This window comes from Typopeltis vanoorti, chromosome 24 (assembly GCF_054136105.1).
Source record: "Typopeltis vanoorti isolate ZY-2024b chromosome 24, IOZ_Tvanoo_1.0, whole genome shotgun sequence".
Taxonomy (NCBI): domain Eukaryota; kingdom Metazoa; phylum Arthropoda; class Arachnida; order Uropygi; family Thelyphonidae; genus Typopeltis; species Typopeltis vanoorti.
This window is the reverse complement of record NC_143572.1, coordinates 60,969,654-60,984,609: the sequence shown is the minus strand read 5'-3', so window position 1 is coordinate 60,984,609 and position 14,956 is coordinate 60,969,654. Positions and strand designations below refer to the sequence as shown.

General features: G+C 34.9%; 1 protein-coding gene across 3 annotated transcripts in view; it reads right to left on the bottom strand.

Annotated features, from left to right (window-relative positions):
* bel (ATP-dependent RNA helicase bel) overlaps positions 1 to 14,956 on the bottom strand; it is a 312,654-nt gene that overhangs the window by 152,677 nt on the left and 145,021 nt on the right. For all 3 annotated transcript variants that reach the window (XM_090413999.1, XM_090414000.1, XM_090414001.1), the window contains one exon: positions 1,134 to 1,233. In XM_090413999.1, coding sequence (XP_090270125.1) covers positions 1,134 to 1,233 — 100 coding nt within the window. The remainder of the gene's footprint in view (positions 1 to 1,133; positions 1,234 to 14,956) is intronic.

The window sequence follows — 14,956 nt, the reverse complement described above, 5'->3', positions numbered from 1 at the left end:
TTTTCATTGTATGGAAGCAAAATCTGTCTGATTTAAATAATTTCCTTCTCTTTCTCAATTCACATAATCAAAAACTGATTGGAGTTGGAAAATGAAAAATTCTCTCTCTCTCTTTTTAAGATATCTGGATCAACAAAAAATAAGGTGGAATTTCTTTAGAAATCTGCTGAAAAGCCACCTCATACATGCTGCAAGCACAATTCTTGATTAAATTTCAGAGAGGTTCAGGATTATTCTTAGATTTACAATAAGAGCATTGCAAGAATAAATGGAAAGAGCAATTATTATAGCATCAATTTATCCTTAATACTCAACCTGAGAAGTCTGCTATTCATTAAAAAACTACTCTTAACAAAATATTAACAAATCATGCAAAAAAAATGTATGCACGTTCCACACATTGGCAAATGTCTACTAAGACATTTGCCAATACTACTACATTACTGAAAGAATGAAGCATAAATCAAAACTGCCCACAAAAACCAATTCAGAATATCCAAAGTCTTTAATACTGCCAAAAAGGCAGCAACCCTTTTAAAAATAAATACCCAAGAGTATATAAAATTATTTCCTAGTATTTACCATATGTAGGTCTGACTAGTAGAAGTTAAGTATTTCATAAAAGTCAGACTTAACCACACATCTCTTTCACACACAACATATGTTGTGTGTGAAAGAGATGTGTGGAATGGAAGTTAATTATGATGTCTAGTAAGATGAAAATGACTTATTACAACATACCAAACAATCTGCTGTAGTGATTCTTTCACATGGTTTCCTCAAGACATTCATCTAAACATTACTAAAAGAACAGACAACACAAGTTCCTTATAAAGTTCAACTCAAATGCCATATTTATTTCTATATTTGTTTGTACTGTTAACAGTTAGTTTCAGAAAAATACGGCATGCCCTTTTATATGTACTTATCCTGAAAAAGTTACCAGTAAAAGTACATTGTATTCTTTATATATACTTATTCTGAAGAAGCTATCAGTCAGCAAAACTAGTCATGAAAACATGGTTTTGTAAGAATTGTTTTTAATAAGCTAAGAAATTCAGCTAATTAGTGATTAGTCATCAAGCATTTCAGTTCTTCACTTCTTCCAAAGAATATTGCTCTTTCAAACTTACAGTATCAATATGGCAGGGAGAATCTTCTCCACTAGCTTCTACTGGAATATCTTCATATTTTTCAAAATTAATTCCAGTGTGTCCTTCTGAAAACAACTGCCTAAAAAATAAAAATAAAAAAAACAATGTCAGTGAAGTCAATCATTACATCATTTTTAAATAAAAACAATTTATCATTAGTTTGAGAAAAGAAGAGTATATAAAGATATATTTATATCTTTACGACTAAAATGTATAATAAGGGGGAATTTTATTAGTCATTACTTTATACTAGAGAAAATTATAATGACTATTTTCTTGAAAAAGGTTTCGAAAAAAGCAGCAAACTTCTTCCTAGATGTTAAAGTCAGGAGAGGACTAGAAATTGATAGAGATAATTATTTAGTGCAGGCAAAATTAAGGTTTCCAAAGTTAGAAAAAATACAAAATAAATAAACTAGAGAAACAAAATCTAATTACAAAGTAAGACTACTAAACGATTTAAGTATAAGAAATTTATACCAACAGAGGATTAATAACTACTTAGAAAAAATACAAGAAAATAAAGACATCACAAGAAAGAATGGAATAATATAAAAGAAATTATTATATCAGAAGAATATCAAAGCCTAGGAACACAAAAATATCAAAATAAAAAATTACAGACAAAATAAAAACTGAAAATAAAAATTAAAAAATAAATGAAATTAAACAATTGAAAATAAAAAGCTGGCCTTTAAAAATGGTTAAGTAGCAAAAAACAAGATGAAATTGAATATAAAAAAAGATGAGCAATAACCAAAAAAGAAACTAGAAAGAGAGACAGAAAGAGCTGGGAAAAGTTTGTATCTTATCTAGAAAATGATATATACAAAATAAGACCCAATGCATATAAAATACTAAAGCACAGAATGCAGATATAAAAGAAATTGCAAATATAAATTGTAAAATAGATTTTAAAGAATTCTTGGATTACTTTAGAGACCTTTGGAGAGATAATACTAACATAAAAAAAAAAAAAAATCACACTAAAAACTTACAAAATGCTTTAAATGATAAAATAACAATAAAAAAAAAAAATAAAAAATGGTAAATCAGCAGAAGATGGAAGGGATAAACTCCAAACTGTGTAAATTTGCTGGAAAAAAATTTCACCAGAGATATTAAAATTTTTAAATAAAATATACACAAATGGGCCCATACCAATAGAGTGGAATACAAGTATACTACCTATATTTAAAAAGGAGGATAAAATAAAACCTAATTCAATAAACTAATAGTTCTGCTAATTACAGAACTATTAGTTTATTGAATATATGCTACAAAATATATAGTAGAATACTTATTGAAACTATACAGTGAAAAAATATTGGAATGTCAAAATGGATTCAGAAAGGATGGTCTATAACGGATGCGCTTTCTGTTTAAAACTACTTATAGAGAAAAGAAGAGAATTTATCTTTTGTTTATAGATTATGAAAAAGCATTTGTAAAAAATAAAGTAAAAAGATACATACTGTTTGATATATTCCAAAGAATAAATATGTAATATTTTACTATAGCAATACTGAATGTATACAAAGATAATGAAATAAAAATAAACGAAAAAATGACTGAAAAACAATCTATAAACCATGGAGTAAGACAGGGGTGATCTCTGTCTTGAACACTTTTTAATATTTATATTAATATAGTAGAACACCTTAAACAATTCAGATATAGAAATTTCCTGGAATAACAAACAAAATACACTATTATTTGTAGATGAGCAGGTAATAATATCAGAGAAAGAAGACAGTTTATGAAGAGCAATATATAATTTAAACATTATAGTGGAACAGTTTGGAATGAAAATATCCACAGATAAAATTAAAACAATGGCATTTTGTGGACAAACTCCAGTTAGGAATAAAATAGTTATTAATAATAAAATAATAGAAGAGATAAATACTTTCAATTATCTTGGATATGAAATATCATATGAAGGAGAAAAAGACATAAAATTAAAAACTTCAAAATTTTTACAGAATATGGTCCTGATAAATAGAACACTCAATCCAAATATTGCACAAAAAGAAACATAGTTGAAAATATTGAACACTTTAGATATGCCTACCTTTATTAAATTTTGGCAATAAACAAACAAGATAAAGAATAAAAACAAGTGAAAAGAGATTCATGAGAAGAAAAGCAAAACATACATTAGACCAAAAAAAAAAAAAAAGGATATTTTAAAAACACTAAAAATAAAATCAACAGAAGAAAAACTAAGCAATTACTAACAAAATTGGATAGAAAATGTAAACTGAATGGCCAACACCCAATATCCTAAACAATTAATAAAATATAAACCCACTGGAAAGAGAAGGCCAGGTGGACCTCAATAGAAGATATTAGATGGATAATGAAACTGCAACAGACCAATATGGTTTATATCAGTAATTAACATTATGATGAGTTTTGCAACACCACACCAATATTCTGGCAGCTTATTCAGGGTTAGGCCAAACTTTCATTTTTTCTCAATTTAAAACTTTAGTTTCGAACCAACCCAGTCTAGACCACAAGAATATGAGATTCTATAATGTCATAAGAGCAGCGCTGCATTTATACTTTTAGAGGCCCGAGGCGCAACATCATTATGAGGCTTCAAAAAAAGCACTTTTTTTAGTTTATTGAAAATAAAAGTAAACATTTCCACAATAACTCATTTTAATAACACAATACAACATTCGTATACATATATCTGCATTTTATAAAAAGTATAAAAATAAATCAGTTCAAATTTAAATAAATTCAATTACAAAGTTTTTTTTTGGGGGGGGGGGTGCTTAAGGGTCAAAGCTGTATAACTGAGAGGAGACCTCCACATTGCCTTTAAAGGAATGCGGAGAACCAACTAGAACTTCTGACCTAATGTCCAATCCTCACCTTCTCGTGGTGCATCCTGTTGGGTATCTACCTGGATACTGAACGAACGAGGATGGGCTGGCAATTTGGAATTTAGCCGACCAAATTGTATTCTTATTGGCTTAAATCAAAATACAAAATGATGGTACAACATGGCAGAATTTCATGCCAGTTGGGTGTCGCCTGGTTAAACAAGGCATCGGTTGTTTTCGCCAGGGAACCAGGGCGAACAGCAAAAAAAAGTCAGCTACTGGAACAAATCTGAAAGCACACCCCAACTCAACATCACCAAAGTTAAAGATCGGTACTATCAACATAAGAAGCCTGAATGGCAAAGAAATGGAGCTAGCTGAGGAATTAGATAGGTACCAGATCGACATAATAGGGGTGACTGAAACAAAAGACAAAGACTGGTGAGATCTTTCTGAACAATAAATACAAAATGTTATATTCAGGCAATGACAATCAAAGAAAAGAAGGAGTAGCCATAGTATTCAACACAAAATACGAGGCTCATCTTCTTGAATGGCAGGCAGTGTCATGTAGAGTGATTTGGGCAAATATCAGAATGGGGAACTGGATAATGAGACTTATTTGTGCCTATAGTCCCACAGAAAGTTCTACTAAGGTAGAAGTGGAGGAATTTTTTGAGGCTTTAGAAAAAGCAACTGACACAATGAAAAAGGAAAAGTTGGTCCTTGTTGGGGATCTAAATAGCAGAGTAGGAAGTGATTGTCAGACATACAAAAATATTTTGGAAAAATTTGGAGAAAAGAGCAAAGCCAATAATAATGACAAATAATTTTTCTGCTCAGGTCATGGGCTGGTTATTACTAACACCATGTTCCAACATAAAAATGTATACAAATTCACATGGAGAGAGGAGGCAAGGAATAAGAAAAGTCTCAATGAGTTTGTTATTGTTGATAGTGATGTTTTCTCCCTGGTGCAGGACACCAGAGTGTAAAGAGGATTTGAAATTGGAAGCGATCACTATTTAGTCTTGAGCAGGATAAAATTGAATTTCATATTGAAAAGACTAACATGTAAGAAAGATTTAAAGCGAATAAAAGTTGAGCAGCTCTCAGATGTAATCTGTACACTAAAATACACAAGGATTATTGAAGAAAAAAATGAAAGAGTTTGAGAACAGAAACCAAACCTTGCAGATTCAGTGGCAAGCCTTGAAGAAAACGCTGAATGATTCACAGAGAAGCATGTGGTGAGGTTGTCTGCAAGGATAGAAAAATCAGAACTCCATGGTGGACATAGGAAGTTAAAGAGGCAGTGAAGGAAAAGAAGAAAGCATATCAAAGGTTCCTGGCAAATAAGTTAGCTTGTGTTCTTAGAGAATACAGAGACAAATGTAAGAAAGCCAAACACTGTGTAAAACTAGCTAAACAAAAGTCATGAGAGGACTTTGGCAAGAACAGAAAATAAATATCAAGAAGGTGGTAAGATATTCTGGAGATTGTCGAAGAAGCTTAGAAATGGAAGAAAGAGTGCTGTAAAAGGAGTTAGAGATGATAAAGGTTACATAAAAACAGGAGAAAAAGATATACTTGAAGTATGGAGTAATTACTTCGAAAAATTGCTAAATGAAACAAGCAGTGATAACACAGTGGTAAAAAACACACAACAGGAATACATATCCATACATCATTATCATCATCATCATCATCAAATTCCTGCTATGTACCCTCGAGGGGTGTACAGGATATAACAGTACTACATGAAAAAATTACATCATTACTAACTTCCTATCTACAATTTTCCTCCAAATCAGTCTCTTACTTGTCAAGACTCCAACATTATCAGATCTTATATTTCTATCGTCTAAGGAACTTTGTACCGTATCAATCCACCTATATCTTGGTCTTCCTCTGGGTCGTTTTCCTGCCAACCTGGCAGAGAACACTTGTTTTGCTAATCTTTCTTCGCCCATTTTATTTAAGTGACCATACCATCTGAGATTAGCTCTGCTAACGCATTCCTGGATGCTGACAATGTCAAGTGTTCTTTCCTAATATCCTCATTTTTAATATGATATTGCCATTGATGCCATCTGTTCACGCCTCTAATCTTTCTCAGGACTCTCATATCTGCGGTCTCTAGTCTTTGGTCAAGTGTTTTACTTCTGACCCAGCTCTCAGATCCATAAGTTAAAATTGGTTTGAACACTGTCTTGTATACAGCTAATTTAGTGTTCCGACTAATTTCTTTCTTATTCCATATGAATTTATTCAATTGACTTCCCGCGATACCAGCTTTGCTGATTCTGTTGTCAATTTCTATATTTAGTTTACCATCTTCAGTAAAAATTGTGCCTAAGTAGCTGAAATGTTTTACTTGTTACACAGGTTCTCCATTCACAACACAGTTGACATTTTCAATGATTCTGCCTATTTTAATTGTCTTTGTCTTTTTATTGATGACCTTCATACCATATCTATTACAACAGCTATTCAATTTAGTCAGAGAATCTTGCAGACTTGTAGCGGATTTATTTAGAAGTATAACATCATCCACATAAAGCAAAGAGCTGACATTAACATCTCCAACTTTGATATCAGGTTTAATACCACATTCCTTCATAATGTGATCCATATAGATAATGAATAACAGAGGGGATAATGTACATCCTTGTCTCACACCAGATTTAACATTAAACCATCTTCCTGTACTTCCTTCAATTCTAACTGCTGACTCACAACTCAAATAAAGTATTGCTTGATATAATGCCCCATTGACACCATATAACTGCAGCGTATTGAATAGCTTCTCTCTTGGCACCTTGTCATATGCCTTTTCCAAATAGACAAAACTTAAATACAGATCTTTGTTATATTCCCATGCTTTCTCGACTATTTGTCGTAAAGAGAAGATCTGATCCTGACAGCCTCTATTTGGCCTGAATCCAGCTTGTTCTTCACCAAGCTTTTCTTCCACAATTCTTCTCAACCGTTTCTCAAGTATACTTGCATAGGTCTTGCCAGGAACACTCAGTAGGGAAATACCTCTGTAATTCTCACATTCAGTTTTATTTCCCTTTTTATATATGGGTACTATGAGAGCTCTACTCCAATCATCGGGAATTCGTCCCTCTGTCCAGGCTTTCTGAACTATGCAGTGCAGCACTGTAAGACTCTTATACCACCATACTTCAGCATTTCTGGTCGAATATCATCTACTCCTGCTGCCATTCCATATTTCAAGCCTTTGATGGCTTTTTGTACTTCAAGTATGGATATGTATTCCTGACTGCATGCCTGGTCAGTGTTTTTTTATCACTGTGCTGTCATCACTGCTTGTTTCATTTAGCAGTTTTTCAAAGTAATTACTCCATACTTCAAGGATATCTTTTTCTCCTGTTTTCATTTCACCTTTATCATCTCTAATTCCTTTTACAGCACTCTTTCCTCCATTCCTAAGCTTCTTCAACAACCTCCAGAATATTTTGCCACCTTCTTGATATTTATTTTCTATATTCTTGCCAAAGTCCTCCCATGACTTTTGTTTAGCTAGTTTTACACACTCTTTAGCTTTCTTACATTTGTCTCTGTATTCTGTAAGAGTAAAAGCTGACTTATTTGCCAGGAACTTTTGATATGCTTTCTTCTTTTCCTTCACTGCCTCTTTAACTTCCTGTGTCCACCAGGGAGTTCTGATTTTTTTATCCTTGCACACAACCTCACCACATGCCTCTCTGGCAGAATCAATCAATGTTTCCTTCAGAGTTTGCCACTGAATCTCCAAGGTTTGATTCCTGTTCTCAAACTCTTTCATTATCTTTTCAATAATATTTCTGTATTTTAGTCTACAGTTCACATCTGAGAGCTGCTCAACTTTTATTCGCTTTAAAACTTTCTTACATGTTATTCTTTTTGATATGAAATTCAATTTTATCCTGCTCAAGACTAAATAGTGATCACTTCCAATTTCAAATCCTCTGTACACTCTGGTGTCCTGCACCAGGGAGAAAACATCACTATCAACAATAACATAGTCAATGAGACTTTTTTTATTCATAGCCTCTTCTCTCCATGTGAATTTGTGCACATTTTTATGTTGGAACATGGTGTTAGTAATAACCAGTCCATGTCCTGAGCAGAAATCCAACAGATATTTGCCATTATTATTAGCTTTGCTCTTTTCTCCAAATTTTCCCAAAATATTTTTGTATGTCTCACAATCATTTCCTACTCTGCTATTTAGATCCCCAACAAGGACCAACTTTTCCTTTTTCATTGTGTCAGTTGCTTTTTCTAATGCCTCAAAAAATTCCTCCACTTCTACCTTAGTAGAACCTTCTGTGGGACCATAGGCACAAATAAGTCTCATTGTCCAGTTCCCCATTCTCATATTTGCCCACATTACTCTACTTGAGACTGACTGCCATTCAAGAAGATTAGCCTCGTATTTTGTGTTGAATACTATGGCTACTCCTTCTTTTCCTTGATTGTCATTGCCTGAATATAACATTTTGTATTTATTGCTCAGAAAGATCTCACCAGTTTTGGTCTTTTTTGTTTCAGTCACCCCTATTATGTCGATCTGGTATTTATCTAATTCCTCAGCTAGCTCCATTTCTTTGCCATTCAGGCTTCTTACGTTGATAGTACCGATCTTTAACTCTGGTGATGTTGAGTTGGGGTTTGTTTTCAGATTTGTTCCAGTAGCTGACTTTTCGCTGTCCGCCCTGGTTCCCTGGCGAAAACAACGGGGGCCTTGTTTAACCGGGCGACACCCCAGCCGGCATGAAATTTTTTATGTTGTACCATCATTTTTTTATTTTGGTTTAACCAATAAGAATACAATTTGGTCGGCTAAATCCCAAATTGCCAGCCCATCCTCGTTCGTTCAGTATCAAAGTAGATACCCAACAGGGTGCACCACGAGAAGGTGAGGATTGGACATTAGGTCAGAAGCCCTGGTCGGTTCTCCGCATTCCTTTAAAGGCTATGTGGAGGTCTCCTCTCAGTTATACAGCTTTGACCCTTAAGCACCTCTACTTTAGGTATACAATTTAATATTTCTTCCTCTAAATGACTGTTAACTATCTTCGATGTACCATTAACATCCTTCTCTTGCAGTATTTTATGCCATGGCACAAATTTGAGCTTCTACCTAAGCTTGTCATAATTATCTGCCTTGTAGTTCCATATATAACCTTTCTTGACAGATTATTCTTCATGTTTTACAAGGCCACATGGTCGCTTTTGCCAATCAGAGGCAATGTGGCCACCTTGGTTATGGATAGCTCTTCTGATCATATGACCAGGTCCAATACTCTCATGCCCATAATCACTCAACCTGTCATGTCTTCCAAATCATCCGTGGAGTCTCTATATTCAGAATATAGCAGAATATAGAGACAAATGCAAGAATGCTAAACACTGTGTAAAACTAGCTAAACAAAAGTCATGGGAGGACTTTGGCAAGAATATAGAAAATAAATATCAAGAAGGTGGCAAAATATTCTGCAGGTTGTTAAAGAAGCTTAGGAATGGAGAAAAGAGTGCTGTAAAAGGAGTTAGAGATGATAAAGGTGACATGAAAATGGAAGAAAAAGATATCCTTGAAGTATGGAGTAATTACTTCGAAAAATTGCTAAATGAAACAAGCAGTGATAACACAGTGGTAAAAAACACACAACAGGAATACATATCCATACATCATTATCATCATCATCATCATCATCAAATTCCTGCTATGTACCCTCGAGGGGTGTACAGGATATAACAGTACTACATGAAAAAATTACATCATTACTAACTTCCTATCTACAATTTTCCTCCAAATCAGTCTCTTACTTGTCAAGACTCCAACATTATCAGATCTTATATTTCTATCGTCTAAGGAACTTTGTACCGTATCAATCCACCTATATCTTGGTCTTCCTCTGGGTCGTTTTCCTGCCAACCTGGCAGAGAACACTTGTTTTGCTAATCTTTCTTCGCCCATTTTATTTAAGTGACCATACCATCTGAGATTAGCTCTGCTAACGCATTCCTGGATGCTGACAATGTCAAGTGTTCTTTCCTAATATCCTCATTTTTAATATGATATTGCCATTGATGCCATCTGTTCACGCCTCTAATCTTTCTCAGGACTCTCATATCTGCGGTCTCTAGTCTTTGGTCAAGTGTTTTACTTCTGACCCAGCTCTCAGATCCATAAGTTAAAATTGGTTTGAACACTGTCTTGTATACAGCTAATTTAGTGTTCCGACTAATTTCTTTCTTATTCCATATGAATTTATTCAATTGACTTCCCGCGATACCAGCTTTGCTGATTCTGTTGTCAATTTCTATATTTAGTTTACCATCTTCAGTAAAAATTGTGCCTAAGTAGCTGAAATGTTTTACTTGTTACACAGGTTCTCCATTCACAACACAGTTGACATTTTCAATGATTCTGCCTATTTTAATTGTCTTTGTCTTTTTATTGATGACCTTCATACCATATCTATTACAACAGCTATTCAATTTAGTCAGAGAATCTTGCAGACTTGTAGCGGATTTATTTAGAAGTATAACATCATCCACATAAAGCAAAGAGCTGACATTAACATCTCCAACTTTGATATCAGGTTTAATACCACATTCCTTCATAATGTGATCCATATAGATAATGAATAACAGAGGGGATAATGTACATCCTTGTCTCACACCAGATTTAACATTAAACCATCTTCCTGTACTTCCTTCAATTCTAACTGCCGACTCACAACTCAAATAAAGTATTGCTTGACATTAACATCTCCATTGACTTTGATAACTGCAGCGTATTGAATACCACATTGGCACCTTGTCATAATGTGATCCATATAGATAATGAATAACAGAGGGGATAATGTACATCCTTGTCTCGACACCAAAGATTTAGATCTGATTAAAGCCTCTATCTTGGCCTGAATCCAGCTTCCTTCACCAAGCTTTTCTAACTGCCGATTCTCACAACCGTTTCTCAAGTATACTTGCATAGTATTGCCAGGAACACTCAGTAGGGAAATACCTCTGTAATGCCCACATTGACACCTTTTTATATAACTGCAGCGTACTATGAATAGCTCTACTCCAATCTTGGCACCTCTGTCATATGCCTTTTCCAACTATGCAGTGCAGCACTGTAAGACTCTTATACCACCATACTTCAGCATCTTCTGGTCGAATATCATCTACTCCTGCTGCCATTCCATATTTCAAGCCTTTGATGGCTATTTGTCGTCAAAGAGAAGATCTGTATTCCTGACAGCCTCTATTGGCCTGAATCCAGCTTGTTCTTCACCAAGCTTTTGCTGTCCATCAATTCTTCTCAACCGTTTCTCAAAGTAATTACTTGCATAGGTCTTGCCAAGGAACACTCAGTAGGGAAATTTCACCTCTGTAATCATCTCACATTCTGTTTTATTTCAGCACTTTTTATATCCATGGGTACTATGAGAGCTTCTTCAACAACCTCCAGAATCATCGGGAATTCGTCCCTCTGTCCAGGCTTTCTGAACTATGCAGTGCAGCACTGTAAGACTCTTATACCACCATACTTCAGCATTTCTGGTCGAATATCATCTACTCCTGCTGCCATTCCATATTTCAAGCCTTTGATGGCTTTTTGTACTTCAAGTATGGATATGTATTCCTGACTGCATGCCTGGTCAGTGTTTTTTTATCACTGTGCTGTCATCACTGCTTGTTTCATTTAGCAGTTTTTCAAAGTAATTACTCCATACTTCAAGGATATCTTTTTCTCCTGTTTTCATTTCACCTTTATCATCTCTAATTCCTTTTACAGCACTCTTTCCTCCATTCCTAAGCTTCTTCAACAACCTCCAGAATATTTTGCCACCTTCTTGATATTTATTTTCTATATTCTTGCCAAAGTCCTCCCATGACTTTTGTTTAGCTAGTTTTACACACTCTTTAGCTTTCTTACATTTGTCTCTGTATTCTGTAAGAGTAAAAGCTGACTTATTTGCCAGGAACTTTTGATATGCTTTCTTCTTTTCCTTCACTGCCTCTTTAACTTCCTGTGTCCACCAGGGAGTTCTGATTTTTTTATCCTTGCACACAACCTCACCACATGCCTCTCTGGCAGAATCAATCAATGTTTCCTTCAGAGTTTGCCACTGAATCTCCAAGGTTTGATTCCTGTTCTCAAACTCTTTCATTATCTTTTCAATAATATTTCTGTATTTTAGTCTACAGTTCACATCTGAGAGCTGCTCAACTTTTATTCGCTTTAAAACTTTCTTACATGTTATTCTTTTTGATATGAAATTCAATTTTATCCTGCTCAAGACTAAATAGTGATCACTTCCAATTTCAAATCCTCTGTACACTCTGGTGTCCTGCACCAGGGAGAAAACATCACTATCAACAATAACATAGTCAATGAGACTTTTTTTATTCATAGCCTCTTCTCTCCATGTGAATTTGTGCACATTTTTATGTTGGAACATGGTGTTAGTAATAACCAGTCCATGTCCTGAGCAGAAATCCAACAGATATTTGCCATTATTATTAGCTTTGCTCTTTTCTCCAAATTTTCCCAAAATATTTTTGTATGTCTCACAATCATTTCCTACTCTGCTATTTAGATCCCCAACAAGGACCAACTTTTCCTTTTTCATTGTGTCAGTTGCTTTTTCTAATGCCTCAAAAAATTCCTCCACTTCTACCTTAGTAGAACCTTCTGTGGGACCATAGGCACAAATAAGTCTCATTGTCCAGTTCCCCATTCTCATATTTGCCCACATTACTCTACTTGAGACTGACTGCCATTCAAGAAGATTAGCCTCGTATTTTGTGTTGAATACTATGGCTACTCCTTCTTTTCCTTGATTGTCATTGCCTGAATATAACATTTTGTATTTATTGCTCAGAAAGATCTCACCAGTTTTGGTCTTTTTTGTTTCAGTCACCCCTATTATGTCGATCTGGTATTTATCTAATTCCTCAGCTAGCTCCATTTCTTTGCCATTCAGGCTTCTTACGTTGATAGTACCGATCTTTAACTCTGGTGATGTTGAGTTGGGGTTTGTTTTCAGATTTGTTCCAGTAGCTGACTTTTCGCTGTCCGCCCTGGTTCCCTGGCGAAAACAACGGGGGCCTTGTTTAACCGGGCGACACCCCAGCCGGCATGAAATTTTTTATGTTGTACCATCATTTTTTTATTTTGGTTTAACCAATAAGAATACAATTTGGTCGGCTAAATCCCAAATTGCCAGCCCATCCTCGTTCGTTCAGTATCAAAGTAGATACCCAACAGGGTGCACCACGAGAAGGTGAGGATTGGACATTAGGTCAGAAGCCCTGGTCGGTTCTCCGCATTCCTTTAAAGGCTATGTGGAGGTCTCCTCTCAGTTATACAGCTTTGACCCTTAAGCACCTCTACTTTAGGTATACAATTTAATATTTCTTCCTCTAAATGACTGTTAACTATCTTCGATGTACCATTAACATCCTTCTCTTGCAGTATTTTATGCCATGGCACAAATTTGAGCTTCTACCTAAGCTTGTCATAATTATCTGCCTTGTAGTTCCATATATAACCTTTCTTGACAGATTATTCTTCATGTTTTACAAGGCCACATGGTCGCTTTTGCCAATCAGAGGCAATGTGGCCACCTTGGTTATGGATAGCTCTTCTGATCATATGACCAGGTCCAATACTCTCATGCCCATAATCACTCAACCTGTCATGTCTTCCAAATCATCCGTGGAGTCTCTATATTCAGAATATAGCAGAATATAGAGACAAATGCAAGAATGCTAAACACTGTGTAAAACTAGCTAAACAAAAGTCATGGGAGGACTTTGGCAAGAATATAGAAAATAAATATCAAGAAGGTGGCAAAATATTCTGCAGGTTGTTAAAGAAGCTTAGGAATGGAGAAAAGAGTGCTGTAAAAGGAGTTAGAGATGATAAAGGTGACATGAAAATGGAAGAAAAAGATATCCTTGAAGTATGGAGTAATTACTTCGAAAAATTGCTAAATGAAACAAGCAGTGATAACACAGTGGTAAAAAACACACAACAGGAATACATATCCATACATCATTATCATCATCATCATCATCAAATTCCTGCTATGTACCCTCGAGGGGTGTACAGGATATAACAGTACTACATGAAAAAATTACATCATTACTAACTTCCTATCTACAATTTTCCTCCAAATCAGTCTCTTACTTGTCAAGACTCCAACATTATCAGATCTTATATTTCTATCGTCTAAGGAACTTTGTACCGTATCAATCCACCTATATCTTGGTCTTCCTCTGGGTCGTTTTCCTGCCAACCTGGCAGAGAACACTTGTTTTGCTAATCTTTCTTCGCCCATTTTATTTAAGTGACCATACCATCTGAGATTAGCTCTGCTAACGCATTCCTGGATGCTGACAATGTCAAGTGTTCTTTCCTAATATCCTCATTTTTAATATGATATTGCCATTGATGCCATCTGTTCACGCCTCTAATCTTTCTCAGGACTCTCATATCTGCGGTCTCTAGTCTTTGGTCAAGTGTTTTACTTCTGACCCAGCTCTCAGATCCATAAGTTAAAATTGGTTTGAACACTGTCTTGTATACAGCTAATTTAGTGTTCCGACTAATTTCTTTCTTATTCCATATGAATTTATTCAATTGACTTCCCGCGATACCAGCTTTGCTGATTCTGTTGTCAATTTCTATATTTAGTTTACCATCTTCAGTAAAAATTGTGCCTAAGTAGCTGAAATGTTTTACTTGTTACACAGGTTCTCCATTCACAACACAGTTGACATTTTCAATGATTCTGCCTATTTTAATTGTCTTTGTCTTTTTATTGATGACCTTCATACCATATCTATTACAACAGCTATTCAATTTAGTCAGAGAATCTTGCAGACTTGTAGCGGATTTATTTAGAAGTATAACATCATCCACATAAA